This window comes from Bipolaris sorokiniana, assembly GCF_000338995.1.
Source record: "Bipolaris sorokiniana ND90Pr unplaced genomic scaffold COCSAscaffold_10, whole genome shotgun sequence".
Lineage (NCBI taxonomy): Eukaryota > Fungi > Ascomycota > Dothideomycetes > Pleosporales > Pleosporaceae > Bipolaris > Bipolaris sorokiniana.
Window position 1 is genome coordinate 257,866 of NW_006911904.1, and position 23,650 is coordinate 281,515.

Genomic DNA, 23,650 nt, shown 5'->3' on the forward strand with positions numbered 1-23,650 from the left:
ACGATGCTGGCACGAGACCATGCGGAGCCGTCGACACCCGTCTACCAAGACATGGTCTCGTATCGTGGATGATCTACGCACATGACTTGAAAATACCGTACAGTACAGCGAAATGACTAGAGCAACCGAGCTACATGGGGTACATCCAGGGAGTTTTTCACTAGTATTTAGGTCTTATTTCTTTTTCACCTCCCTAAGAGATCAGCGATGCGTAACAAGGAATTTTGGTTGAAGTAAAGGGTTTTGGATTAAATTGTTTTGTACGATTACCCCGCTTATTGTGTATCTTGGGTCATCTGGGTCACCTGGAGTGATGTGTTGTACATACAGGGTGTAGTACTCTTGGTGTACCAAAATACCCGGATAAACACTGCCTCCCCTGGAATAGCGCAAGGTTGATGATATTCAACTACGTGCTAGTAATATAAGCCTACACAATCTGTTCTTGTAGAGTATTGGTATTGAACCAAGCTCCAGCACTTTAGCACATAAAACTAACATATTTAAATGTGTGGTAGTGAAGGCGCCTGGATACAAATAGCGGCTCTGTTTGATTAAGGCTATCTTTACTCCAATATTTTAGTCCACCAAGAAGTATTCAGTAAGTAGAATTTGCTGTTTGGTCCTGTGCCCATCTCAGCACGCTGTGCCAGCATCCCTGAATGAACTATCTTTATCGTTAATAGAGGATTACTTCGTGAGCATGTATGGTGACACTGTTTGCTGTGGGCTTTTGATAAAGGGACATTTAAAAGACTACGCAGTATTCAGATAGTAGTTATTCATAACGCTTATCAATTGAAATACGCTCCAATAAATAGAGATTGAGAAAAAGAGGAAAGAAGAGCGTGAGTTTCTTGGTCAGAAAGAGGGGCTTTGGGGGCGCTTTTAAGACCCGAGGCTGGACTATGGAACTAGTGCTCTATAAGAACAGGCCGTATTGTAGTGTAGTATCATGTGGTAAGATATTGGGTATAGATTGTGATTCCTTTATGGAGTACATATGTTAACTCTTCAACCCAAGCAATCTCAGCGATTAGATTTTTGCTCTTCTCTACCTACTCGATTGCGGGTCGCCCTTTGATCTTTTGAGCTCGATCTTATATCTTGCCACAGCATTCAATTCTATAGGTTTCATATCCAAAACAAGCACGTTATGAAAGGGATTTTGAAGTTGTCAACAGCTTTAGTGAGGAATTGCCGGTTACTTTGAGTTTGTTTTTTTACTATGTATGTAGTTGTGTGAGAGTCATGTATCTTAACACTATTAATGGATTATTCAGCCGAGTTTCTGTTGTGCTGATTTGTATAAAGTGTGTTGGAACCTTTCAAGACTCTCATCATCTTCAATGACCCTGTGTTAACATGCTGAGGTATTAGTCCGTGACAGAAAAAAGTGGCAAAAGTGTAAAGACTTGAGAAAAGACTCATGGTAGACTGACTGTTGTATGATAAGAATCTATTTCTATCCTTTCATAGGTAAAAATCTCACCAAGATTACTAAATGAAAGAGTTTTGATGTCCAGACGCTATATATGAACTGTGAAACTACTGCATTATCTATCATAAGCCCGACAACCCGACGGCATGAAAACTAGAAAGAAAAGGATATATGCACACCCCTAGTCATCCTCGTCGGAGAAAACCTCTTCACTACGTTTACGACGTGCCATACATTCCTTCTTTTTCTTTTTAACCAGCACATAATCTCTACTCTTAAATTGCATCTTAAGCATTAAAAGATTAGAGAAGGTTTTCAAGATACCTGTTTATAGGCTTAAATATTGTAATCTACTTCTTAGAAACACTATAAAAGGCTATTGCTTTAAAAGTAGTTATATTAACTTTGTAAGGTACAGTGCTATTCTATGGTACTGTAAGTGAATTCACTACAAATAGGAAAAAGTGAATAGACTGTCTAATATTTAAAATTCTGTACGTGCTTTAAATTTGTCTTAATTTTTCTTAAGATATATCTTACATTATAGGAACTAGAAGTATCTATACATCTTCATATTCGAGCCTTTGTAGGTAGTTATCCGTGATGTTATGTGCGAATGCCAAGATCAACAGGAAGACCATGTTATCAACAACCCACATTTGCGACAGCAATGAAAACTGACTATACTTACACACACAGTCACGAAGACACAACTTAAAGGTATTGGTAAAGCAATTGAAGTTTGACGGGAATCTATTTCTATCTTCTACGAGTGAGGTACCCGCAAGATGCGTTCGTGAACATTTTGATAACCAGACGCCGAACATGGACCATAATCCGTAAACTACTGCATTATGTCATGAAAAGCCAACCACCCGTCGGCATGCAAACCGGAAGAAAGGAAAACATCCGTGCAAGATACGCATACCACTAGTCATCCTCATCGGAGAAAACCTCCTCACCGCGCTTGCGGCGAGCCATGCGCTCCTTCTTCTTCTTCCTCATCTCACTAGAGCTAAGTTTGACCTTCTTTTTCGCAGTTTCGATCTTGTTTCCCATAGCGTCGAAAGTGACCGCGTCTGGGTCCTCGTCCTTGGCCAGACGAGGTCCGGCACCTTGTCCTTGAACCCAGTTGTGACCGGAGGGGGTCATGCGTCCATCCATGACAGCCCAGACTTCCTCGGTAAGGTCGGCGGTGAACTCGGCGGAGTGAGTGATGATGATGACACCACCCTCGAAGGTCTTGATGGCCTTGGACAGGGCACCAAGGGAGTCACGGTCGAGGTAGTTAGTAGGCTCGTCAAGGACGATCAAGTGGGGGCGTTGCCATGAGCAGGCGGCGAGGACAACCTTGACACGCTGACCACCAGACAGACCGCGCATACGGGAGTGAGAAACAAGCTCAGCGTCAAGACCGAAGTTGGCGCAGTGAGCCTCAATCTCCTTACGGACCAGAGGACGGAACTGACCGCTGGCAAGAGCCTCCTTCTGGTCAACTTCGGCAACCATCTTGGCGTGGGAAGCCATGATCTCGCTACGGGGAATCCAGGCGTTGTCGGCAGTCATCATGGGTGTCCAGCGCTCGTTCTTCATGCCGATGTTCTCACCGAGAGCGAACGAACACTCGTACTCATAAGAATTCTTGAACTTTCTGCGGGAGTGGATACCAATGACACGGCGCTCAGTACCTTCGATCTTGTAGATCTTGTCCATGGCCTTCTCGTCCTCCTCAGTGACGATCTTATTGGCACGGTCCATGGTCTCACGGTCCTCACCAGTCTGGAAACGCCATTGAATGTACTCGGAAGGAGTCTTGTCGAGGTGGTGGTCAATGTGAGCGAAAGCGTGCTGCTTGATGTAGGCAATACGGATGTTCTCGTGGTGGTAGATCTCACCCTTGGTTGGGACAAGCTCACCAGTCAAGACGTTGACAAGGGTGGACTTTCCGGCACCGTTGGGACCAATGACAGCGATACGGGATCCGAGAGAGCACTGAAAGGTAATGTCCTCAATCTGGGGCTTGGAGGTACCCTCGTACTGGAAGCTCATGTTGGTGGCACGGAGGATAGCCTTGGCCTTGGTCTTGACACCCTCGAGGAAACCGGGCTCGGGGAACCTGAACTCCATGTCGGAAGCGGACAGCTCGTGGTAGGACTTGGCAGATGGCACGCGCTTGACGAAGTCATCGAGGTTACCCTTGTAACGCTTGAGCTTGAAGCGCTCGTAGTGGATGACGTGCTGAATGATATTGTTCAAGAACTTGCTGTCGTGGGAAATGACAATGGATGTGCAAGGAGAGGTGGTGAGGTAGTCCTCGAGCCACTTGACGTTCTTGACGTCCAAGTGGTTGGTGGGCTCGTCAAGCAGAAGGATATCAGGCTCCTCGAAGACGGCACGAGCGAGAGCGAGCTTCATCTTCCATCCACCAGAGAGGGCACCAATGGGTCCGTTGTACATGGCATCGGAGAAACCGAACTCGTTGAGGGTCTTGGTGACCTCCTCCTCGGGCTTGTCGATACCGACAGACTTGAGCTTGTTCATGGTCCAGCCAATGACAGTCATCTCAGTGTCAGCAGAGTCCAAGTCGTGCTCGACGTAGACAGTCTTGACCTCATTCTGCTTGGGGAAACCTTCGACTTGCTCGTTGTTGATGGCGCGCATGAGAGTAGTCTTTCCGGAACCGTTGGGTCCGAGAAGACCGTAACGCTGACCACGCTTCAGACGAAGGTGAGTCTGGTTAAGCAGAATCTTAGCACCGTAGGCCAAGTTGAACGTGCAGTTGCAGAGGTCCTCGCCCTCCTCCTCATCGGGCTCAGTGACCTCCTCAGCAGCGGCACCGGGGAGAGACCTCTTGCGGAGGTTCTCAGTGACGTCCTTGGAGGCCTCATCGCCGACAAGAACGGCAACGAAGGGACCGGCGTTTGCCTGCCAGTTGAGAGGCTCGTAGTCCTTCTCGTCGATCAATTGGCCACCAATGGCACCAATGTAGTTGACGACAGGCTCGAAGCGCTCGTCAACCTTGACTGAGGAAGGAAGGATAGCCTTGAGGTTGGCGGCGATAGTGGCAATGTCACCAGACTTCTCGATCTCGGGGATCTTGCCGTTCTGGACAGCACCGACACGGATGAGGGTGTCGAGACCCTGGCGGGTCTTCTCACGAGCCTCGGGGTCAGCCAAGTTGTCGTGGTTCTTCTCAAGCGCGGGCATGAGACGGGGCAAGAAAGCGGCGACAATCTGAGGGTCTTCAACGAGCTTGCACATGTTGTCGATAATGACGGCAGACTTTCGCTTGATGGCAGTCTCACGCTCAACGAGACCACGCTCGAGAAGGGGAACCATGATAGCAAGAGTGGGCTCGTGGACGTCAGTGACGAAAGTGGTGGCACCGAGCAAGTGAACGGTCTCAGGGACGTTCTCAGGCTTAGCGATACACTTGATGAGCTCGGGAATGAAGCGCTCGATATCCTTGTTGGAGATCAAGGAGCAGAGAGTCTCCATGGTGACATAGGCAGCCTTCTTGACTTCAGGCTTGGTGTCCCACATGGCTCCAGAGATGACGGGAATCAGGTCAGGGACACGGAAGGCCATCTGTGCGGGGGCGCTCTTGGTGAGGACCTCAATGCACTTAAGGTCGCACATCTTCTCGGGCCATTTTTGTGCAGTCTCGAGCGACTTGATGATGTGAGGGATGATGGCCTTGACGGCGTTGGGGTTCGCGGCAGAGACGATGGCCTCGGCGGCAGTCTGGGCAGCAACCTTGACGGCAGTGATCTTGTCACCGACAGCGGCCAGCACGTCGGGCAGGAGGGAAACGAGGTAGGGCTCGACGGCGGCGGAGACGTGGGCGTGCTGGGCGATAGCACGGATGGCGTCAAGGGCACGCTCACGGGCGACAGCATCCTTCTTGCTGGCGAGTTGCTTCTTGAGCACTGAAACAGCGCTGGAAAGATTGTTAGCAAAAGTGCTACTGAAAGTCAGGGGCAAAGCAGATGGTGTTGACATACTGGGTGGGAGCGTCAGCCTCCTCAATGTCGCCGTTGATGAAGGTGGCAATGGCCTGAGCAGAGGCATTGATCTCGTCCTGTGCCTTGGAGACAGTCAACTTCTGCATCATCTCCTCAAGCGCCTTAAACGCCTTGGAGTTCTCGGACTTGACGTCCTTGGCAGTGTGCGAAGCAGCAGGCGCCATTGTGGTGAGGGGGGTGGAGGTGTGTGTGGGAGAAGTGAAAGACGAGGGGCGGGTGGTCCTTATATGGACTTAGGCGGCGGGGCCCAAAAAAACTTTTGGCGCGGAAAAGATAGAGTGAATCTATCCGTGGGTATCAAACACAGCCGCGAGAGAATCGGCTCGCAACCTCTATGCGATCCTGACGCAGCGACACAAAGAAGAGAAAGTACTTTGGGTCAGCCCAGAGGGAGAGTGAGTGGAGAGAGGGCGTAAAAAGAATGCCTGTGGAGGGGCTTTTTATCTGTTGGTGGGCTGTCTCGCTTTGAGAAATTTTTGGCCAGGGCGTAAGCCGATAAGATTAGCGTGTGCTGACCCCTGCACACAGCAACCCGACGCCTTTGCATTCGCCTTCGCCCTCGTTCGTCCAAATGCCCCCATGATTTCATCGGAAAATCCTGGAAACGAGCGAATACAGAGTTTTTTTTTCACTCTCGCCGGAATTTCTCCAGTTCTTTGCCACTGACAGCCATCCGCCCCTCTCTTTCTGCTGGTGATGGCGGGGCTGAGAGGGCTTGTTGTCGCTCCGTGTCCTGCAGTAGCCCACGTTGCAAAAGGCCATCATCTATTTGTGGCGAAGTCTGGTACAGGCATGCTGACCGCCTTCTCAGGACAAGCCCTGCTTAGGGACGTGGCTTCGAGCGGTTGAGAGCCGTCGGGCCTGCAGCACCGAAGATCAGGGACTCGCACTAAAACACGCGCCGCTCCAGCCTCCAGAAAGTACACATTTCAAAATCCCACCCTATACTGCTGCCCGTATAGAGTATTGTATTCTCGGAATCCTTCGTCTCAACAGCCTTTGCTTGTGTCCAGTGCTGCCGCGGATAGCGGGACTACCTCTTCTTCTAGACCCAGTCCACCGGCGGTCCCTTTCTGATACGGTAGGCTTGCCGATTGCTGTTCGTCCAGCCTTGCCAAGTTATCGCGCTACGGCCAACCGCGGACGCTCCAGACTACCTCACCGATATCTCCAAGTTGAAACCACGCTGTCGTTTTCAAACCCAAAATTCGCCACACCCTTTTACCGTATTACCAAGCAGATGCCTTGCCAATCCTTTATCGAGTCCCACACGGAATAACAAGTGTTCGTCGTGCTTACTAGAGTCTTCACATAGTCTTGATATTTTCGCCACCGTATTGTCAATGCAACTGTAGGCTGTAGGATCGACATGCCAGCCCGGCAATTGAGTCTGCATGGGAATAGCCCCTGCATATTACCTCTTCTAGACTCGAAGTCCCAACTGTTGGCTTGTCACTTAGTTACATGCGCATATCTAGCACTGCTTCCATGTACATATCTCCCTTCACTTCCAGCAACATGTCAAATCATTCTACATAAGTGCAAGATGCCCCTTCAGTCATGACGCTCGGATCATACCCCGCGCCTTATCGATACCCCGGATTTCTGTGTTTTTGCACTTTACAGCACGCTTGTGTCAACTCGCCCCGTGCGCAATGACCTGCCCAAAAGTAATGCATATTGTAAATCGCATATTTCAAACACATTTCACAAAACATTATACAGTAACTAGATGAAGAAGAGAATTTGAATTACATTATTAGCAGCAATGCTGCTGCTCCCGAATTTGAACTTAGACAGATCACCCTTGCACCCATATCATCAACCATGTATCATTAACCGGAATTGTTTTGACCCTGAGATTGCTTTCGCTCATATTTATCTGCCAGCGAATTCATGAAATTTGCGAGGGCTCGAAGGGTCTCGGCATCTTTCGGGAGCTTCTCCATCAAGTGACAGGCAGAATCGGCGACCAGATTGACATCTTCCATAATCCGCTTGAGTTCTAAGCGTGCCAGTGATTGGGGTGTTGGTGACGGAGAGCGCTTTCTCAACTTCTTCTTCCAATTGCAACAGGCCTTCTTTTGGTTTTGAGCTTCCTGTATATGCGTGTTAGCTATATGCAATCACATGTAAAGGAATAGCAATTTACCATTGTGTGTATGTGTTTTGTGTGTGTACGTATGCGTGTGCGTGTGTGTGAAAGAAAAAGAAGATTTTTTGGAGGGTTACGGAGTTGGAGGAGAGAGGGCAAGGCAGCCTATATATACCTGTGGAAAAAGCGTTTGTGCCAAGCGTCGCAATACAAAGATGGTGAAGATGAGGATGAGCTCATGGCGGGTTCCGGCCCTCACCGCATATAGATTGACGGTTGGGCTGGAACGATATACATTCCATCAATCTCAAGGATTTCGATTATGTTAAGCTAAAAGACTTAGGAAATAATGAGTATCTCACTCCAATTCACTGTTTCGGGGACAACAATATTTGATAACATCCCCGAGAAGGAAACTGTAACATTTAAACCTAAGTGCGATTAGATCATATCCATGACATGCTGCAACATAAAATGATCATTTTGGAGAACTACCTCTCCTTATTCGATGCTTTATATGCAATGTGAGACATGTAATTATGTGCTAGATTGGTAGAGCAAATGACCTTGATAACAGAGACATGTGGCTGACGGTTTTGATGGGACTTGCGCGGTTTTTTGTACTTGGTAATTTGCATTGCATGTCAAGACAGGATGACATTGGAAATTCTTGCTTGGGGTGTGGATTGAGTGAGTTGGTACCACGTGTCTACAGGTAGATCAGAGTACTGATATCATAAAGTGCCTTTGCTAGAAACGCATGAGATCCCAATGTAAAGTATCCTTGAATACACGCGACCTATGGCGTCAAATTCCTCTATCGCAACAATGTTTCCCCAGATCAGTATAACTTTAGATGGATCATCCTCCATGTGTCAGGTTATCGCGCGCTTAGATGTGCAATGTTGCTGATCGACGATTTTGCCGCTCGGCGGGCCTGCGACATGGTCTCTTCAAGCGCTTAGATTGTGTATGGCTGTACTACAGCATTATGACTGATCCGCCGAAAACTATAACTTCCATGAGAAATCAGTATACAATGTTGATTCCCGATAGCTTTTTATTCCCACTTTTTCTGTCGATAATTTGAGATGTTTACCAGAACGACACCGGGGAGAGAGCAACACCAAGACACCACAGCTGGTGCGAATGAACACCAGACCCTAAGTTCGCGAAGCTTAGTACCATGGTCTGATATGAAAGTGACCGAGACAAAAAATGGGTTTTCACCAGAAGTATGCCTGACGATGATGATTCTTTAAGATATTGAGTTGACAATTGACTATCAGGCCGAGCAGCAACGCCGAATAAGGCGCCTACAAGAAATTTTTAATAGAGAAAAGCTTGTTGAACACCTTACAAAATTCAGTCTTAGTAGTCCGCTCTGCAAAAACTGCCAAAGCGTACCTTGGGATCAGCTCGCCAGCTCCCAGCTTCCGGGTCCAGCTGGAGTCCGCGTACTGTTCGAAATCCACGAGACTCGTGAAATACTCGCAAGATCTTCGTGCATTGTGTGCAAGTATATCAGTTCCATTTGGCCAGAGGGCGTGGAACTAGAGCGATGCTTTCTAGGAGTCAGGTGCCTGTGCAACATGCTTCCTGGTCAAGCCACCAGTAGCCATCATTCTCCTGGTTACGATCATAGCCCGCAGTTCCAGCTATCTGGATACGTTCAAAAGACACGAGTTTGGTGTTCTGAGAACTTTGGTATCTTACATCCATGGTCGAGTCATGATGAGTTAGCGCCTCGCCACGTCGATGTTGATCGCATCAACTTCCAGCTGGTCCGCGAATGGCTCGAGATATGCAAAACATCTCACAAGCACGATCTAGCAGGGCCAAGGGGTAAAGAGTGTGTTCCAGGGTTCAAGGTCATTGATTGTCGCACAAAGCGAATCATTCCAGTGCCGCACAATGTCTGCCAATACGTTGCGTTATCATATGTTTGGGGTGATGCTGCTCCCGAGGATCATAAGGCAGGGCAATACCCAAAGACTATCGAAGATTCAATAACAGTGTGTAATATGCTAGGTTTTGAGTGCCTTTGGGTTGACCGATACGTAAGACCGTCCAATATAATTTCCAACATCCTGAACAAGATATGTAATAACGTCAACAGTGTATCAACCAAAAGGATGAAGCCGAAAAGGGCGTACAGATCAACATGATGGACTGTATCTATTCGCAAGCACAGTTGACAATAGTCGCCACAGATCCAAACCCATCGAAAGGTCTTCCTGGTGTCGGATCAAGAGCTCGCAACAAGCAGCAGAGTCTTCCATTAGGCAACATTGAGTTGATCAAAACCTATCACACTGACGAGGCGATTTTACGATCGACATGGGCCACTCGTGGCTGGACATTCCAAGAAGGATATCTATCGAGGAGAAAATTGATATTCACAGAAAACGAGGCCGTTTACCTATGCGATGACATGTACTGTCAAGAATCAATTCGCAAAGATATATCAACCAGGCCGACCGGACAACGTCAAGGGCTCGCTGGCGCGGCGATGGATGGTATCTGTCCAATGTCGACAAATGAACGAAAAGGACAAGTCAAGCTAGACGACCTTTTGAACGAGTACAACAGCAGAGATCTATCGTACCAGTCCGATGCTCTCAATGCATGCCAAGGAATCTTGAGAGGTCTTTCCATACCACACAACTGGGGTCTTCCCATCATTCCAACATCCTGGTGGGAGGCTGACCGGCAATCACCAACATCGCACGGCATGAACCTATACTGGCAGTCTGATGAGCCCGGTATCCGACGTGTAGAATTTCCAAGCTGGTCCTGGGTGGGCTGGCGAGGCCAAAAGATATTCCACAACTACGACCACTACTACACTGACGCCAGCGTCATCGAAGCCAAGTCAATAGCCGGGAAATGGTTGGATTTGGAGCAGTGTTTCAATCCAAGAGATGGCTCATTACACACTACTTTATCGGAACGCATACGCATCACAGGTTTAACGGTACAACTAACACCATACATTGTCAACCAGTCTTGGATCAAAAACCGAATGCCTGGATACCGACCTTCGCATAAAGGACCTCACGCCGTTTTCCCATACTCCGCCAATATTGACATCGTCGCAACAGTGCATCTAGACGAAAAAGATGCGAGCACCGATATCCTCCAAGACGTCATAGCTGTGCTTATCAATCGACATGAGAAAAGAAGACACCGTGGTATAATGCTGGTGCTGAAACCCGACGGTGATCACTACAAAAGAGTAGGGATTCTGAATTTTCGCAATCTTGGTATCCACAAGGACCGAAGGGATTTCACGGAGTCGAAGAGCCTTATTAAGGGGGAGAATGGGTGCTTTTGGATGAAGGATTTTCGGCAAAATGCTATTGAAGTGGAGTAAGTCTGCAGAGTTTGTAAGTGGGAAGGGATTAGTTAGATTTGTGATGTTTGTAAGACTAGCTCGGCGTTTCCAATATTATCTATTGAGAGTGTATTTTCAATAGTAATAATATAATATATACTGGTCATCTTCAGCTTTCATGAAGAACAAAAAGTCAGCAGTGACGTACTAATGAAAGGGTAATGTCAGCTGTACGGAAGAGTGGAAAGGTGCTAACCGCACGTGGTCAGTGCTCGGCCCGTCAGTGTGTGCCTTAGTTCATTTGCGGAAATGTCCGACTCCGCATCACGGAATCCTTTACAGCTCAGCCACGATCAATCCATGGTCAGATCGTTGGGTAGGAGTAATTTTCGAATCATGTGCCGCCTCAGGCAGCGCCGGCCAAGGGCGTTTCGCATTTGAAGCGCGCGTGTGATGGCTCAATCACACGGGTCCCACCTTCACATTCTTTCCCACCTTCACACTCTGCCCCTCCCCCACTCTAAGCACATAACGACCATCTCCTGCGCACATTTTACGTAGAGTGATACTTCTTCCACCTTTCGCACTCTTGGGTTGCTATCACGAAACGCGACATGGCAAGCCAAGACTACTACGGGCAGAGTCAAGGGCAAGGCCAACAAGGCTATGGCCAGAACTATGAAGGCACCAGCCAGCGACAGTGGGGTTCGGCAGACTATAACCAAGGCTACCCCCCTCAGCCTCAGAGCTATGGACAACCGCAGCATGATCAATATGGCCAAGCCAATCACAGTCCCTATCCGCCAGTACAGGTTAGCAAATTCGTGCGGCTCAGCGCACGTTGTCGCATGCACGTCTATTCATTGACAATGCGATAGAGCCCTTACCCACCCCCTTCCTATGGTTCCTATGGGCAGTCCCAGAACAGCTATGGCGCTTCTCCCCAGCCCGTAGACCAATACCAGCAGGGCTACGACCCGAACCGTAGCACCTCTCCTTACCCACCCACAGCACATCATCAGCAAGGCTATCAAGATCCAAGCCAGGAGTACGGAGCGCCTCAGCAACAGGGTCATCATGACCCTCAGCAAGGCTACGGTGCGTCACAATACGGCCAACCCGGTGGGCCAGGCGACGCCGCTGAAGGAGATCGTGGTCTTGGTTCCGCTTTGATCGGAGGCGCAGGTGGTGCTTTTGTTGGAAACAAGCTGGGTGGTGGAACCCTTGGAACCCTAGGAGGCGCAATCTTGGGTGCTGTCGCAGCCAACATGGTGCCTGACAAGTAAGCCAAATCGATCATTTCGAAGTTCTCATTGGAATTATACTGACTCGTGTAAAGGAAAGAAAAGAAAAAGCACAAGAAGAAACATAGGCATAGTAGTAGCCACGGCTCCCATCGCTCGCATGATGGGTCGGACGATGGCTCTCATCATGGGTCTCATCATGGATCATCACATCACGGATCTTCCCACCATTCGCATCACGGATCCTCACACCATTCACATCGGAGCTCGTCGGGTCATAGGCACAGGCATAAGCACAATAAAAGCCACAGCAGAGGGGGCAAGAGCAGTTCTAGTTCGAGCAGCAGCGATTCAGACTAGATTGAGCATGTTTAGGGATATCCTCTCAGGTATACGTGACATGATTTATCCTTGGTACCAATGATTTTGCGTTCTGATTGGTGATAATTGTGTTGCTTGGCGATTATTTTTTGCTATCTGCAAACGAAGAGTGTTTTGAAACGCCATTAAATTTTCCTATCAAGGCAGTGTATGACGGCCGATCTCTGACATCTGATGCTAAAATCGCGTAACATGAACAAGCTTTTGAACCAATATCAGAAATCGAGATAGGCGTCCATGCTCATCCATAGACTTCGACAGTGGGTCCGACTGAACCCTGACTTTAGCCAAAACAGGCTAAGCGTATTGCAGCCCTTTTCTCCACCGAGTTACTCATCGCCGCCGCAAATTCCAAAATAGCCCCGCAACCGCCCTTGTGAAGGTGCAGATTTAGTCTGCCTTGTATTTTTTCAGTATCACAAAAATATCTGGGCGACTTTCCAAATCAACCCGCAACATCACAATCATGGCCGACGTATTCTTGAGTTTCTTCCGGAGTTTCTTGCCCGATGAACTTGCGGCGGTAATCGAGACTACCATCAAGGCGACCGAATCAGGGGACTTTCAGTCTGTACTTCAATCGCCAGAAGCGCAGATATTACTAGGCTATCAGGACGACGAGACTACCCAAAATGTCAAGAGGAGCGATTTTGGGTTATGGAGCGACTACATTTTCCATCGCCTTGGGTTGATATTGTCAAAGCGAAAGGAAGAAGAGTCGATTCCCGTAAACGAAACTGCGCTTTATCGACAGCACGTCTACTTCTTGATTGCCGTCGCGGCGTTGCATGCGTTCCTTCAATCAAATGTTACGGGTCCACCATTGCCTTTCAAGTCGGCTGAAGTGCTGCTACCGAAGGATATCGCAGGTGACACCAAAGCCCTAGCTAAAACGCGCGGAGAACTTGTCACATCGTTGAATGCCGACGGTGTTGCAGCATATAGGCTCACACCAAATATCGAACTGCTTTGCTTGGCGGACACCATTCTCATCAGCCCGCCCATCCAGAAGAACATTCCAGTCTCAGTATGGGCCAGACTAAGGACGAATTTCATTCACCAGAGACTGCTTAGTGAGGCTGCACCAAGCCTACAGGACACCATCTACGACAATCTCAAGGGTGTAGAAGACTTGATCCAAAACTCAGGGAAGGTCAATGAGATCAAAGATTTACATACAACGTTTTTGCTCGAGCGTGCGGCTATCCATACACATCATGGTCTCGATAAGAAGGCCCGAGCGGACCTTGACCAAGCGGCCTCTGAGCGCAAGTTTGAATTCGCGTTGACTGGTTTGATGGGAAAGAGAACAAAATTCCAGCAAAAAGATACAAGTCAGTTGATTGTACTTGCTCGAAGCGCGGGATCAGAAGCCAGCGGCACCTCAGAAGAAACCTCGAAGCCCAAGAAACTGGATCTGAACGACGACACACTGCTCGAATCCATATCCTTTACCAATGACGCTGTTTCCACCGAAATCAAAGACGAATCAGAAATCCCCGCATCGCTTCAGTCCATAGACGCGTCAAACCAACCACTGCTCGATCCACTCGACTCAGTCATTGTGCTTTCGCTGGCCGAGAGTATCAAGAACACCAACCCCGCGGATGGCCTTACACGCGAGCAAACGGAGCCGTACGCAACACGAGTGCTAGAGGGCGGAAGTTCCAATTGGCAAGTTTACACTCAGGCTCTTCTCGTGCGCAGTCGTATCGAGGGTTACAAGTCGCGTACCGTGGAGCGAGGCTTGCTACAACTGCAAGCACTTGTGGATCAAGTCATTGTAGAGACTTCGGGTGATTCCACCACTGATGCTGAGACGGGTCAGAAGGTTACTTCTTTCTTGCCGCAAGCAAAGCAGGAAGAGTCGGCATCTGTTGAAGAGCGGCTACGCTATATATTCCCCCTCTGCTCGCCGTCACGATGGGAACTCGAGTCTGAACTAGCAGCTCGCTGGGTTGCATTGGGTGGTCTCCGATCCGCGCTTGAAATCTACGAGAGACTCGAACTGTGGGCTGAAGCAGCACTGTGCTATGCTGCTACTGAGAAAGAAGACCGAGCACGCAAGATTATCCGAAGACAGCTTTTCCATGCCACCAACGGCGACGACGAGAATGTGGATCTGGACGCAGAGAAGTGGGAAGGAGCAGAACGGGATCCACCACCAGCGGAAGCACCACGCTACTACTGTATCCTAGGCGACATCGACAAAGACCTCTCACTCTACGAAAAAGCGTGGGAAGTATCGGGAAAACGCTATGCTCGCGCCCAACGCTCCCTCGGCCAACGCTACATCGCAGCCCGCGACTACGAAAAAGCAGCAGAAGCCTATTCGCTCTCTCTAAAAATCAACGCCCTCCACCACCCCGCCTGGTTCGCCCTCGGCTGCGCCCACCTCGAGCTCCACGAATTCAAAAACGCCGTCGAAGCCTTCTCGCGCTGCGTCCAGCTCGACGACCAAGACGCAGAGGCATGGAGTAACCTCGCCGCCTCGCTCCTGCACCTGCGCCCCAAGGTCACCGAGTCGAAAAACGGCGAAGTATCAGAGAATAAAGTGACGAATCACCCGCGCACCGATGCGCTCAAAGCTTTCAAGCGCGCGGCGACAATCAAACACGACGACTACCGCATCTGGAACAACGTCCTCGCCGTCGCCACGTCGACGAGCCCTCCTTCGTGGCAAGACGCCATCACAGCCCAACGCCGCATCTGCGAGCTGCGCGGCCAGACGGATGGTGAAAAATGCGTAGACGCTGAGATTCTCAACATGCTCGTCAAACACGTCGTTTCGAGCGAAGAAGGGTTCGACATCTCGCGCCCGGGTCTCGCACGCATGGCAAATGATCTCATTGAAAAGCACGTCAAGCCTCTCATCACTGTCTCCCCACAGCTCTGGATCATACTCGCGACTCTGTACACGCACACGCAGCGTCCTGCGTCGGCGCTCGAGTGCCACGAGAAGGCGTGGCGGGCCGTGACGTCGCAGCCGCGGTGGGAGTCTAGCACCGAGGCCGAGTGGAATGCCGTCGTGGATATGACGGTGGATCTGGTGGATGCGTACGAGACGCTTGGGCCGCGGGAACGGACCGAGGGCTTGAGTGCTGGGAGTGGCGAGGTGGTGGCTAAGGATTGGAAGTTTAAGAGTCGTAGTGCGGTGAGGAGTGTTATGGGTAAGGGAAAGGAGAATTGGGAGGATACTGCTGGGTGGGAAAAGCTGGTGGAGAGGTTGGAGGAGTTGAAGGCGAGGGAGTAGGAGGGGATGTTGTTTGTAGTGTATAGGAGGTAAAGGAGCAAATGTTAAAAGTTGATAGAGGGTTACAGGATTCACCAATTTTTTTTTTTTTGCAAAGAAGCTTGATCTGCGATAATGCTTGTGCATGCTAAGGTGTCTTGGCCAGCTCGTTGCCAATATTCTGCCTATATGGAGAACTTATCAAATTGGTCCTTGTTTTCACACGAGCCCTTGGACTTTAGCGCTTCATAGAAGGACATCCTGATAGGCTATTGTACATACATAGCATATTTGAGCATTCACCGATGACCACATTTTGAGTAAACAAGTAGGAATATCCAAGGGATTCGGGCTAATCACTGGTTGCAGGTTGGCTTGCTGCAAAAACCCCACGATGGTAGTAAGCGCACATGCAATCATTCAGGACCGAAGAAAAAATCTCGGTTTGAACAAAGGTCACCAACCAGATATGCCTTCAAATTCTAGTGAGAACATGCACTATATTCTTACCTGATCTGGCAAACCTATCACAAAATCGCTTGTGCCGAGGTCCTACACCGTCAGTTTCTCTCTCTCGTGGCGTAAAGATGCCCATCTCCTATTAGTTGCGATTCAGAACGCTCACGGATGTGCATACATGTGCAGACGACCTTGTGATTGGCCAGAGAAATTATCCCAACGGGCCTTGTCGTTTGAGTTCGGCCGGGTATGCGAGTGTCCGGTCCCTGTTGGCGAGGGTCGGTGTAACGCGACGCAGAAAAAAACCCGAGGACCGGGTTCACGAGGGAATCTAGCTGCAAGTCGATCTCGCCAGAGGATTTCCGTGATATCGGACAAGTCAAGGAGCGCAAACAGCCGGCACTAATTGGTATAAGGGATGCAAGCCTCGAAAACAAAGGTATAATTTTCTAGAATGCGTTCAGAGCCTGGGCGCTGAGAATGTATGGATGAATGCTCCTTCGATCCGTAATATGGGATATGGTCTCTCGTTCCATGCTTACTACGGGAGATATATTCAACAACCCAACTCGACCGGTAAACGAAAGAAGCCAGCCAAAGCCGGTGCTCACCTATTAGCAGTGGTCCAATAGCAATATTGGCCCGTAAAACAGGCGAGGCCAAGACGCTTGCGTGATAATCCTGTGATGAAGAACGAAAGCGGTCGAAGTTCCGCATGGCGTAGTGGGCGTGACGATGAAAATCTTTGTGTTCAATCTGTGATACCATAGCAACGTATTATGACCCAAGACTTGCTGGGGCACAAGGCCGGTTGGCAAGATTGCACAAACTGCGTTTGTATTTGCGGGGGTACGGCCAAGCTCTCATTCATCCAACAGACTGATAGCCCTCGATGGACAAGTGGAGACAGCAATATGCAGCGGTCGAGTCAGTGGGGGCGGTCATGGTGCAATGGGCCCATGATTATATAACAGATGAGTGCAGCACATGCCCAGTATGTACTACCAACAGTAGAGATTGTGTTCCAGATGCGAGGAGTAAGGGCCCGGTATCGTGGCAAACGACCTCGTGGGAACAACCCTGCTGTTGGTGACGAGCTGTTCAAGCCATGTTACGTTTGCTCATACTTGGAAGGGTTAGAGGGGTAATATGGGATGCTAAGATGGTGGTGCACCGAGAGGCGCTTGGAGGAGAGGTGGTGCTGGCGTTAGTAGACTAGGAAGGCAGCGATGCTATCGTCAGACTGCCTAGACGTACATACATATCTCAGTAGGTTAGCTGCAACGAGGGCACATGGCAAGGCCCTGGTCGTGTCCGAGCGCATGCAGTTGGGCACTTTGACATGCATTGCAGCAACAGGCGAGAAACAGGGAATTAACGTCATTGCCTGGGTATGCGTAGTTGGTCGAGGGCAGTAAGTACCATGGTGGAAGCGCTGGAGGCTACTGCCCTACATTTGGGTCATGGGCGGCTTACACACAGCCCCCGAAAGGCCGCTAAGGATCGGGCTGGGTCGAAAGCAGTGGGTAATGCGGCATCAGCTTTCTAAGAATACATGGAAGCCAGGCTGACCATTTTCTAGTTGGAGGGCCCTGACTGGGGCCGTGTGCGCAGAGGAGGGCATGAGTGTGGTCACGGAGCAGCAGTGCAAGCAGGGTGCAGACGAGGGTGTCATTTGATAGGATGTGGGCAGCAGCGCGATGCGAGGGCAGCTGAGGGTAGATGAGAAGGTATATGAGAAGCGACATGGAAGCATGTGGCCAGAGTGTAAGTAGGGAGGATGCGGGGAGGGTGTGGGTGTGTGCGTGAGAGAGAGAGAGAGAGAGAAAGACAGAGAGAGATGCAGATGAGCAAGTCAGCCTCATGGGACGGAAGGAGCGACGGGCGGAAGTTGTTGCGCTGTTCCCGATAGGGCGGAATGCAAACAGAATGACGCAGCGCGCCGTGCCAGGCAGGCACGCTGGTGGGCGCGGAAGGCGCCACTGGCTGGGTGTGATCAAGTCAGCTACGGCAGCGGCTGAGGGCGGCGAAGGCGGCGGCGACGACAACAGCAATGCGCATAGCGGTAGAGAGAGAGAGAGAGAGAGAGAGAGAGAGAGAGGCGGGTGGGTGCAACAAGGTCGGTGGACGAGCAGCAGTGCCGTGGTTGTAATTGTAGGAGCCGTTGTGGTGCCTGGCAGCGCAGGCAGATGGACAGGGATGGCGGCGATTGGCCCGTCTGCAAGCCACACCAGAAATAGACACATACATGGGCTCGCTAGACGGGTGGCAGCGGAGCCCACGGCTCACCACACTCCAACAGGGGACAAATGCCTTTTGGTGGTGCATGTCTGCCCTCATCACCACCACCACTTCCACAAGGCCGCCTGGGGCCAGCCTGGGGCTCTGTCGGGCATTGGCTGCCATGCATGGCCTCCACTCAGGGAAGCCGGCGCCCTGGCAGATGGTGCGCAGTTAGAGGTCCCCGGATTTGCTGCTGATGCTCACCCACGCGCTGGGCCGCATCTAAACATGTATGTATGTACGCACGTATGTATATCATCGTCAGTCTCATCGCCGCCTTGAGCCCCGCCATGCTGCTATTGCTGCTGCCACTGCTGCCGCCGCCGTTGCTGCTGCTGCTACTTACTGCTGCTGCTACTGCTACGCCCGGTTCATGCCTCCACCTCGCCGTATGTCCTCGCCATATGCCTTGCCCTCCTTCTCCCCATATTGCCCAAGTGTCTGCCATCTTGTCTTATTTTTCCTTTGCATCTGATTATACCAGCCCTCTTCCCTTCACTCCCACACCCCGCACGCCCTGTCTCGACGCTCTGGCCCAGGCCTTCCGCTTCCCCAGTTCCTACTATTGCAGACGTCTCAGAGCCTCGCCCCGCCCATCACACATAGTCCGCACGACGCTTTATTCTTCCTGCCATCCGCCCATCGTCGTCTCTGCAATCTGCATGCCACATCTGTCTCAGACCTCTCGGCTCATCAGGCGTGCCCACTACTGGCTGAAGATATCCACCACTGACAGGCAGCCATCCAGCTAAGCTGACTGCCAACTCCGCGGTGCTGCGCCATCAGAGGCCTCCCACCCGAGCCTCACCGCACGGCTTCCAGCCGCCCGCTTCCTGGCCTCGTTTGCATCTTCGCATACAGGCCAAGCAACCGTCGGGCCTTGCGCGACCATCCTGAGTCCTCACATCGCCAGATCATACAGGCCTGCTCGCTAGTTTACCGCTTCTACGGGTCCCGTAAGCACCAAACACTTATCCGCACTTGCACGCCAAAAACTACCTCTGTCCTCTCGCTTTTTCCCTGCAGTTACGTCTACGATCTGCACTCTTCGCTCTGGCCAATCCCGTCCTCTTCCGCTGCCTTGGGTCACTTGTTCGTCTCCCCCATATACTATTACTGCCTAGTATCGACTGTCGCCTACATCTACCGTCAAAGCGTTATACTTCTGCACGACCCTTTACTACCCGCACGGCAAGGCTGTCCACTCTCGTCCATATTGGCCAGCGTTTGGTCCCTGTCTCTACTCCTTTGTTCATCATGTAAGTTGGTCCATCAGTCACATGGAATTGCGGGTCGCAATATGCGATATTTCGTAACAAGTCACTCACTTTCATCTTAGTACCTGGCTTCTGCTCTGAATCAATTTCCATTGCTTCTGTGCCGCCACTGTTCGCCGACGTAAAGCTGCTATTATCTGACCTGCCATCAGCCAAGAGCTGGCGTTCCAGTGTTTGACACCGGCGCTCAAAGTCATCCTGACTCCCGTATGAATCCCGCTCCTGAAGACTTCGTTTGTTCGTCCCCAAGTAGACCACCCCTATCACTTCTGCCACTGAAAAGGTCCACCAACATTGTCTCGAACCCTCCCATTCTTCACACTAAAACACCAGACTTGCAAATTTTGCTACAAAATATCGACATCCACCAAACTGGCCTGCACTGTCTCTGCAAGCTATCAGGTGCGTGCTTCACTGCTTGCAGTAACTCAAACAGGGGCACAACTACAAGTCTCGGACCCCTCTATCTGCTGCCTGCATCCTAAGCCCCCACCCCCTAAGCTGTCTGCTAACATCAACGCAGCTTTCGCCTGACAGCGCCTTCAGGCCACATTTTGTGGGCACTGATAAGAAATTTAAAACATTGCGCAGCGTGGGTCCTTGTGGCGGGACTCGGGCTGTGAGCGCTGTACAAAGTGCAAAATCACTGCCCATGTCAGGATACGACAAACCCCATCAATATGTGTATGGTGAGTGATCTTTACCTCATCTGACGAATGTGGAAGGGGCACCTGCCAATGATGGGTCGAATGAACCCGGCACTTGACCACGTGCAAACGATGAACATGTTTGACTGACCACCTCTACCCAGATGCCCAAAGCACCAGATCAAATCAGGCTGCAAACTACCCTGGCATCATACAGCCTGCATTCGGTCCCCAGTATACGGGTCCGTCCGCGGGACTGACCCATGAGCCTTCAAGTGCAGACATGGCCTACCTGCCTAGCTCAACCTACGAGTCACGCGGTGCGGCCAACCACCGCTCCGATCCAGCATTTATCGATGCAGCAGTTCGTCATCCCGCCTCTCTCACAGTTACTGAAACGGAAATCACCGAACAAATTACTCCTGCCCAAGGCACTGCTGGATCTACCGTAACGCTGCAACTCCGGACGAATTACGATCTCGAAGCACATCACTGCGCTTTCACACTCATGTTTGGCGACGAAAAGTGCGTCGGCGCACTCCAAAAGGTCGAGTACGATGACCATGACCAGTGGTACAACTATGTCCTCAACGTCGAGGTGCCCCCATTCCCGCTCACAAACACCTGGGATCCGACCATGATGTTGAAACTGCAGATCGAGGACAAGATGGGCCGTCCACGAATCGAAACAAACGCAGGAAAATTCACTTACACCGACATGTCGCCAAATCTGGCCTACCAGTCTTCGTCCGACTTCTCCAGGAAGCGAAGGTATTCCAATGAGCTCAACGACGATCAGAGTTACCAAAACACCAGCAACGTTGGAAAGCGCGCAAAGTTTACTCGATTCGCGAAACCATCTGCGGCATCTGCGGCCTATTCTGGCGTGCAGGTTTCACCGCTGCAGAGCCATATTCCACTTTCCAGTCCGTATGGTTCGAGTAATGGTTACGACGCATCCAAGCAAATAGCTTATGGCCCGGAATTCCCCCAGAAAGGCCTCTACGCAGTGCCATCGGGCATGAGTATGGGCCATGGTGATTACAAGTCGTCGCAAATGTCTCTAAATATGCAGTCTTATGGCTCCTACAGCTCTCCTATACACGGTGTTCGGTCCAGTGCATCGACCGCAGCCCCTGTGCTTCCCTCACCATCCGCAATCGCAGCGCCAGTTCTTGTTCGCGCAACTCATCTTGCACAAGCAAGCGGTAGCAGCTCTTCCACTCAGCCTTTCAACCCCTATTCCATGTATCAGTCAAAAGCGGTTCTCAGGATTGACGGAGATCTCGATAAGATGAGTGACGACTGGACTCTAGAAGAGCTTGATGCAAAGAGGCGGCTTGTCGAGTTCAAAAGGTCGCAGCAGGGCAGTACCATAACCACCTCCTTCGCACCTGTTACACTGGAGACCCGAAAGGCTCGTAGCATTTGCGTGAGCTGTATCTGGTGGGAAGAAAAGGACGAACACTTCATCACCAGTGTAGACACAATATACCTGCTCGAGCAGCTTGTCAACGTGCGCTTTACTGTCGAGGAGAAGAACCGAATTCGCCGTAACCTCGAAGGCTTCCGACCACTGACTGTCTCCAAAGCAAAGCAAGACAGCGAGGAGTTCTTCAAGGTGATCATGGGGTTTCCTAACCCTAAACCTCGCAATATCGAGAAGGATGTAAAGGTGTTCCCGTGGAAGATTCTCTCCCATGCACTAAAGAAGATAATAAGCAAATATGTACGTTTCCCCTCCAACGCACGGCTACAGGACCTGAAGCTAATTATCCTCAGTCTGCCAGTTATTCATCGACGGCTGGTGTCGGATCACTGCCCCTCGCATCAACATCAACATACGCTCCAAGCGCCGCCGCGTCGCAGGCAACAATGGAGACCCATAGGAACGCGTCCACACAAGCAGTGACTGCATCGATTGCGTCAACAGTCTACAGCCCTCATATGCCATCTTCTAGTCTATCCCCCCACCAAAAGATGGCAGCAGGCCTCGAAGGGTCAGCAGGACACGGCATGCCGGTTGCTCAAAGGACGCCTCCAGGGCAAAGCATGACTCATTGGGGCGCTTCCACCCACCAGGTGTCGCCCTACCAAACAGCCCTCACACACGGAACGCGAGGGTCCTGGGACTATAGCTATCTCAATGCTTCGGGCGTTGCGGAGATGCCATCTATTGCGCACGCCATGCAAATACCACGGCCGGACGCAATCAGTGAGCTCAGCCACCTGCCGACCAACAGCGCCTACCAGCAGTATGGCGAGAGCACAACAAGGGTGTAGAGAAGAAAAGATTGAGCGGCAAGGTAACGCAGAGTTACAGCCAGGACTACGCGTAGTGGGTCTAAGATTGACGTCGGGTGATCAGCCAATGTCCGCATGATCCATTGCAGACTAGCCAGATCGGGGTCCCGCCCCAATAGTCCTCCACACCACGCGTCGTTAGACTTCCCTCACACAATTCTGCCTACCTGCGCAGGCCCACTATCTACTCTGGATCTTTTTCCTTACAATATTCCGCAACTTCATCAGGCGTTAAAGGGCGAGTGGTTTTTGTTTCTCTGCATTTTCTCCATTTAGACGCATCATACCCCAGGACCAAATGGCGTTAAAGGGCTTCCTTTCTGCCTTTTTTTCTATTCCCCAGTTTCTTTCTATCTACTAGGCAATGACGCACGCATACACAGCCTCTTTCGACTCCTGCGATTTACTGTTGATCATGGGGCCGGCGCGATCTAGGCAAACGACACACCATCATGAACCGCATTTCCAAAGCTGAGGGGGAAGCAAGTTTCCGACTTTTTGCATCACCGAGGCGTTCTTGTTTTTTCGTTGTTGCTTCTATATCCCCAACTGTCTTAATATTTGTCTTTACTTCCCCAAATCCATTCATCACCACCACGTTTTTCCTGGTCTTCACCAACGACACATCGATCCACTTTGTCCCATCATCACTTAGAACTGCTTCATCTTTTTTTTTCACAGAGCCCCTTTCGCGATATACACTTACTACTATCCTTTCCCCGATCCAGGGAGGCTTGCATTAGACACAAGGCGCAAACGGGGGGTTGCGGGGCGGGCGGGATCTTCCTTTCCATGCTATCACTTGGCGCGAACCTAGCACATCCTTGTCTAACTCACTATCGGCGTTGATCTTCCTACTATCACACCTTGTTTTCTTATCTGAGATTCCCACCGGAGTTTTTTTTTTGGGGGGGGGGGGGGGGGG

General features: G+C 50.6%; 7 protein-coding genes across 7 annotated transcripts; 6 read left to right on the forward strand and 1 right to left on the reverse strand.

Moving 5' to 3' along the window:
- Window positions 1-1,954: 1,954 nt before the first annotated feature.
- COCSADRAFT_146029 (uncharacterized protein) lies at window positions 1,955-5,910 on the reverse strand. The gene is made up of 2 exons (XM_007703555.1): window positions 5,446-5,910; window positions 1,955-5,381 (listed from the first exon to the last, which is right to left on the reverse strand). The coding sequence occupies exons 1-2, from the start codon at window positions 5,628-5,630 to the stop codon at window positions 2,372-2,374; spliced, it is 3,195 nt and encodes a 1,064-aa protein (XP_007701745.1). The 5' UTR covers window positions 5,631-5,910; the 3' UTR covers window positions 1,955-2,371.
- Window positions 5,911-9,333: 3,423 nt separating this feature from the next.
- On the forward strand, window positions 9,334-10,205 carry COCSADRAFT_42659 (uncharacterized protein; the record flags this gene model as incomplete). Its single annotated transcript, XM_007703471.1, has 2 exons — window positions 9,334-9,621; window positions 9,681-10,205. Coding segments are annotated over 2 exons (813 nt in total), but the record flags the coding sequence as incomplete, so codon positions are not given.
- A 539-nt stretch (window positions 10,206-10,744) lies between these two features.
- On the forward strand, window positions 10,745-11,064 carry COCSADRAFT_38302 (uncharacterized protein). Its single transcript, XM_007703394.1, has one exon. The coding sequence runs from the start codon at window positions 10,761-10,763 to the stop codon at window positions 10,935-10,937; it is 177 nt and encodes a 58-aa protein (XP_007701584.1). The 5' UTR covers window positions 10,745-10,760; the 3' UTR covers window positions 10,938-11,064.
- Window positions 11,065-11,368: 304 nt separating this feature from the next.
- On the forward strand, window positions 11,369-12,711 carry COCSADRAFT_38304 (uncharacterized protein). Its single transcript, XM_007703395.1, has 3 exons — window positions 11,369-11,710; window positions 11,777-12,180; window positions 12,238-12,711. Exons 1-3 carry the CDS (start codon window positions 11,513-11,515, stop codon window positions 12,500-12,502), a joined length of 867 nt encoding a protein of 288 aa, XP_007701585.1. The 5' UTR covers window positions 11,369-11,512; the 3' UTR covers window positions 12,503-12,711.
- A 187-nt stretch (window positions 12,712-12,898) lies between these two features.
- COCSADRAFT_38305 (uncharacterized protein) lies at window positions 12,899-15,852 on the forward strand. The gene has a single exon (XM_007703396.1). It carries the CDS (start codon window positions 12,990-12,992, stop codon window positions 15,774-15,776), a length of 2,787 nt encoding a protein of 928 aa, XP_007701586.1. The 5' UTR covers window positions 12,899-12,989; the 3' UTR covers window positions 15,777-15,852.
- A 4,306-nt stretch (window positions 15,853-20,158) lies between these two features.
- On the forward strand, window positions 20,159-22,941 carry COCSADRAFT_219901 (uncharacterized protein). The gene is made up of 4 exons (XM_007703556.1): window positions 20,159-20,176; window positions 20,298-20,463; window positions 20,586-22,150; window positions 22,204-22,941. Exons 2-4 carry the CDS (start codon window positions 20,427-20,429, stop codon window positions 22,702-22,704), a joined length of 2,103 nt encoding a protein of 700 aa, XP_007701746.1. The 5' UTR covers window positions 20,159-20,176; window positions 20,298-20,426; the 3' UTR covers window positions 22,705-22,941.
- A 196-nt stretch (window positions 22,942-23,137) lies between these two features.
- Window positions 23,138-23,567, forward strand: COCSADRAFT_38308 (uncharacterized protein). Its single transcript, XM_007703397.1, has one exon. It carries the CDS (start codon window positions 23,178-23,180, stop codon window positions 23,466-23,468), a length of 291 nt encoding a protein of 96 aa, XP_007701587.1. The 5' UTR covers window positions 23,138-23,177; the 3' UTR covers window positions 23,469-23,567.
- The last annotated feature ends 83 nt before the right edge of the window (window positions 23,568-23,650 follow it).

What these genes read in the sequence shown, in the direction of transcription:
- COCSADRAFT_38304 (XM_007703395.1), top strand. Translation starts at nt 11,513, where the DNA reads ATGGCAAGCCAAGACTACTACGGGCAGAGTCAAGGGCAAGGCCAACAA. An exon ending in GTCCCTATCCGCCAGTACAG is followed by an intron (nt 11,711 to 11,776) that starts GTTAGCAAATTC and finishes ACAATGCGATAG; the next exon opens with AGCCCTTACCCACCCCCTTC. An exon ending in GCCAACATGGTGCCTGACAA is followed by an intron (nt 12,181 to 12,237) that starts GTAAGCCAAATC and finishes ACTCGTGTAAAG; the next exon opens with GAAAGAAAAGAAAAAGCACA.
- COCSADRAFT_146029 (XM_007703555.1), bottom strand. Translation starts at nt 5,630, where the DNA reads ATGGCGCCTGCTGCTTCGCACACTGCCAAGGACGTCAAGTCCGAGAAC. An exon ending in GAGGCTGACGCTCCCACCCA is followed by an intron (nt 5,382 to 5,445) that starts GTATGTCAACAC and finishes CAATCTTTCCAG; the next exon opens with CGCTGTTTCAGTGCTCAAGA.
- COCSADRAFT_219901 (XM_007703556.1), top strand. Translation starts at nt 20,427, where the DNA reads ATGTCAGGATACGACAAACCCCATCAATATGTGTATG. An exon ending in ACCCCATCAATATGTGTATG is followed by an intron (nt 20,464 to 20,585) that starts GTGAGTGATCTT and finishes ACCTCTACCCAG; the next exon opens with ATGCCCAAAGCACCAGATCA. An exon ending in AGAAGATAATAAGCAAATAT is followed by an intron (nt 22,151 to 22,203) that starts GTACGTTTCCCC and finishes AATTATCCTCAG; the next exon opens with TCTGCCAGTTATTCATCGAC.
- COCSADRAFT_38305 (XM_007703396.1), top strand. Translation starts at nt 12,990, where the DNA reads ATGGCCGACGTATTCTTGAGTTTCTTCCGGAGTTTCTTGCCCGATGAA.
- COCSADRAFT_38302 (XM_007703394.1), top strand. Translation starts at nt 10,761, where the DNA reads ATGCTGGTGCTGAAACCCGACGGTGATCACTACAAAAGAGTAGGGATT.
- COCSADRAFT_38308 (XM_007703397.1), top strand. Translation starts at nt 23,178, where the DNA reads ATGAACCGCATTTCCAAAGCTGAGGGGGAAGCAAGTTTCCGACTTTTT.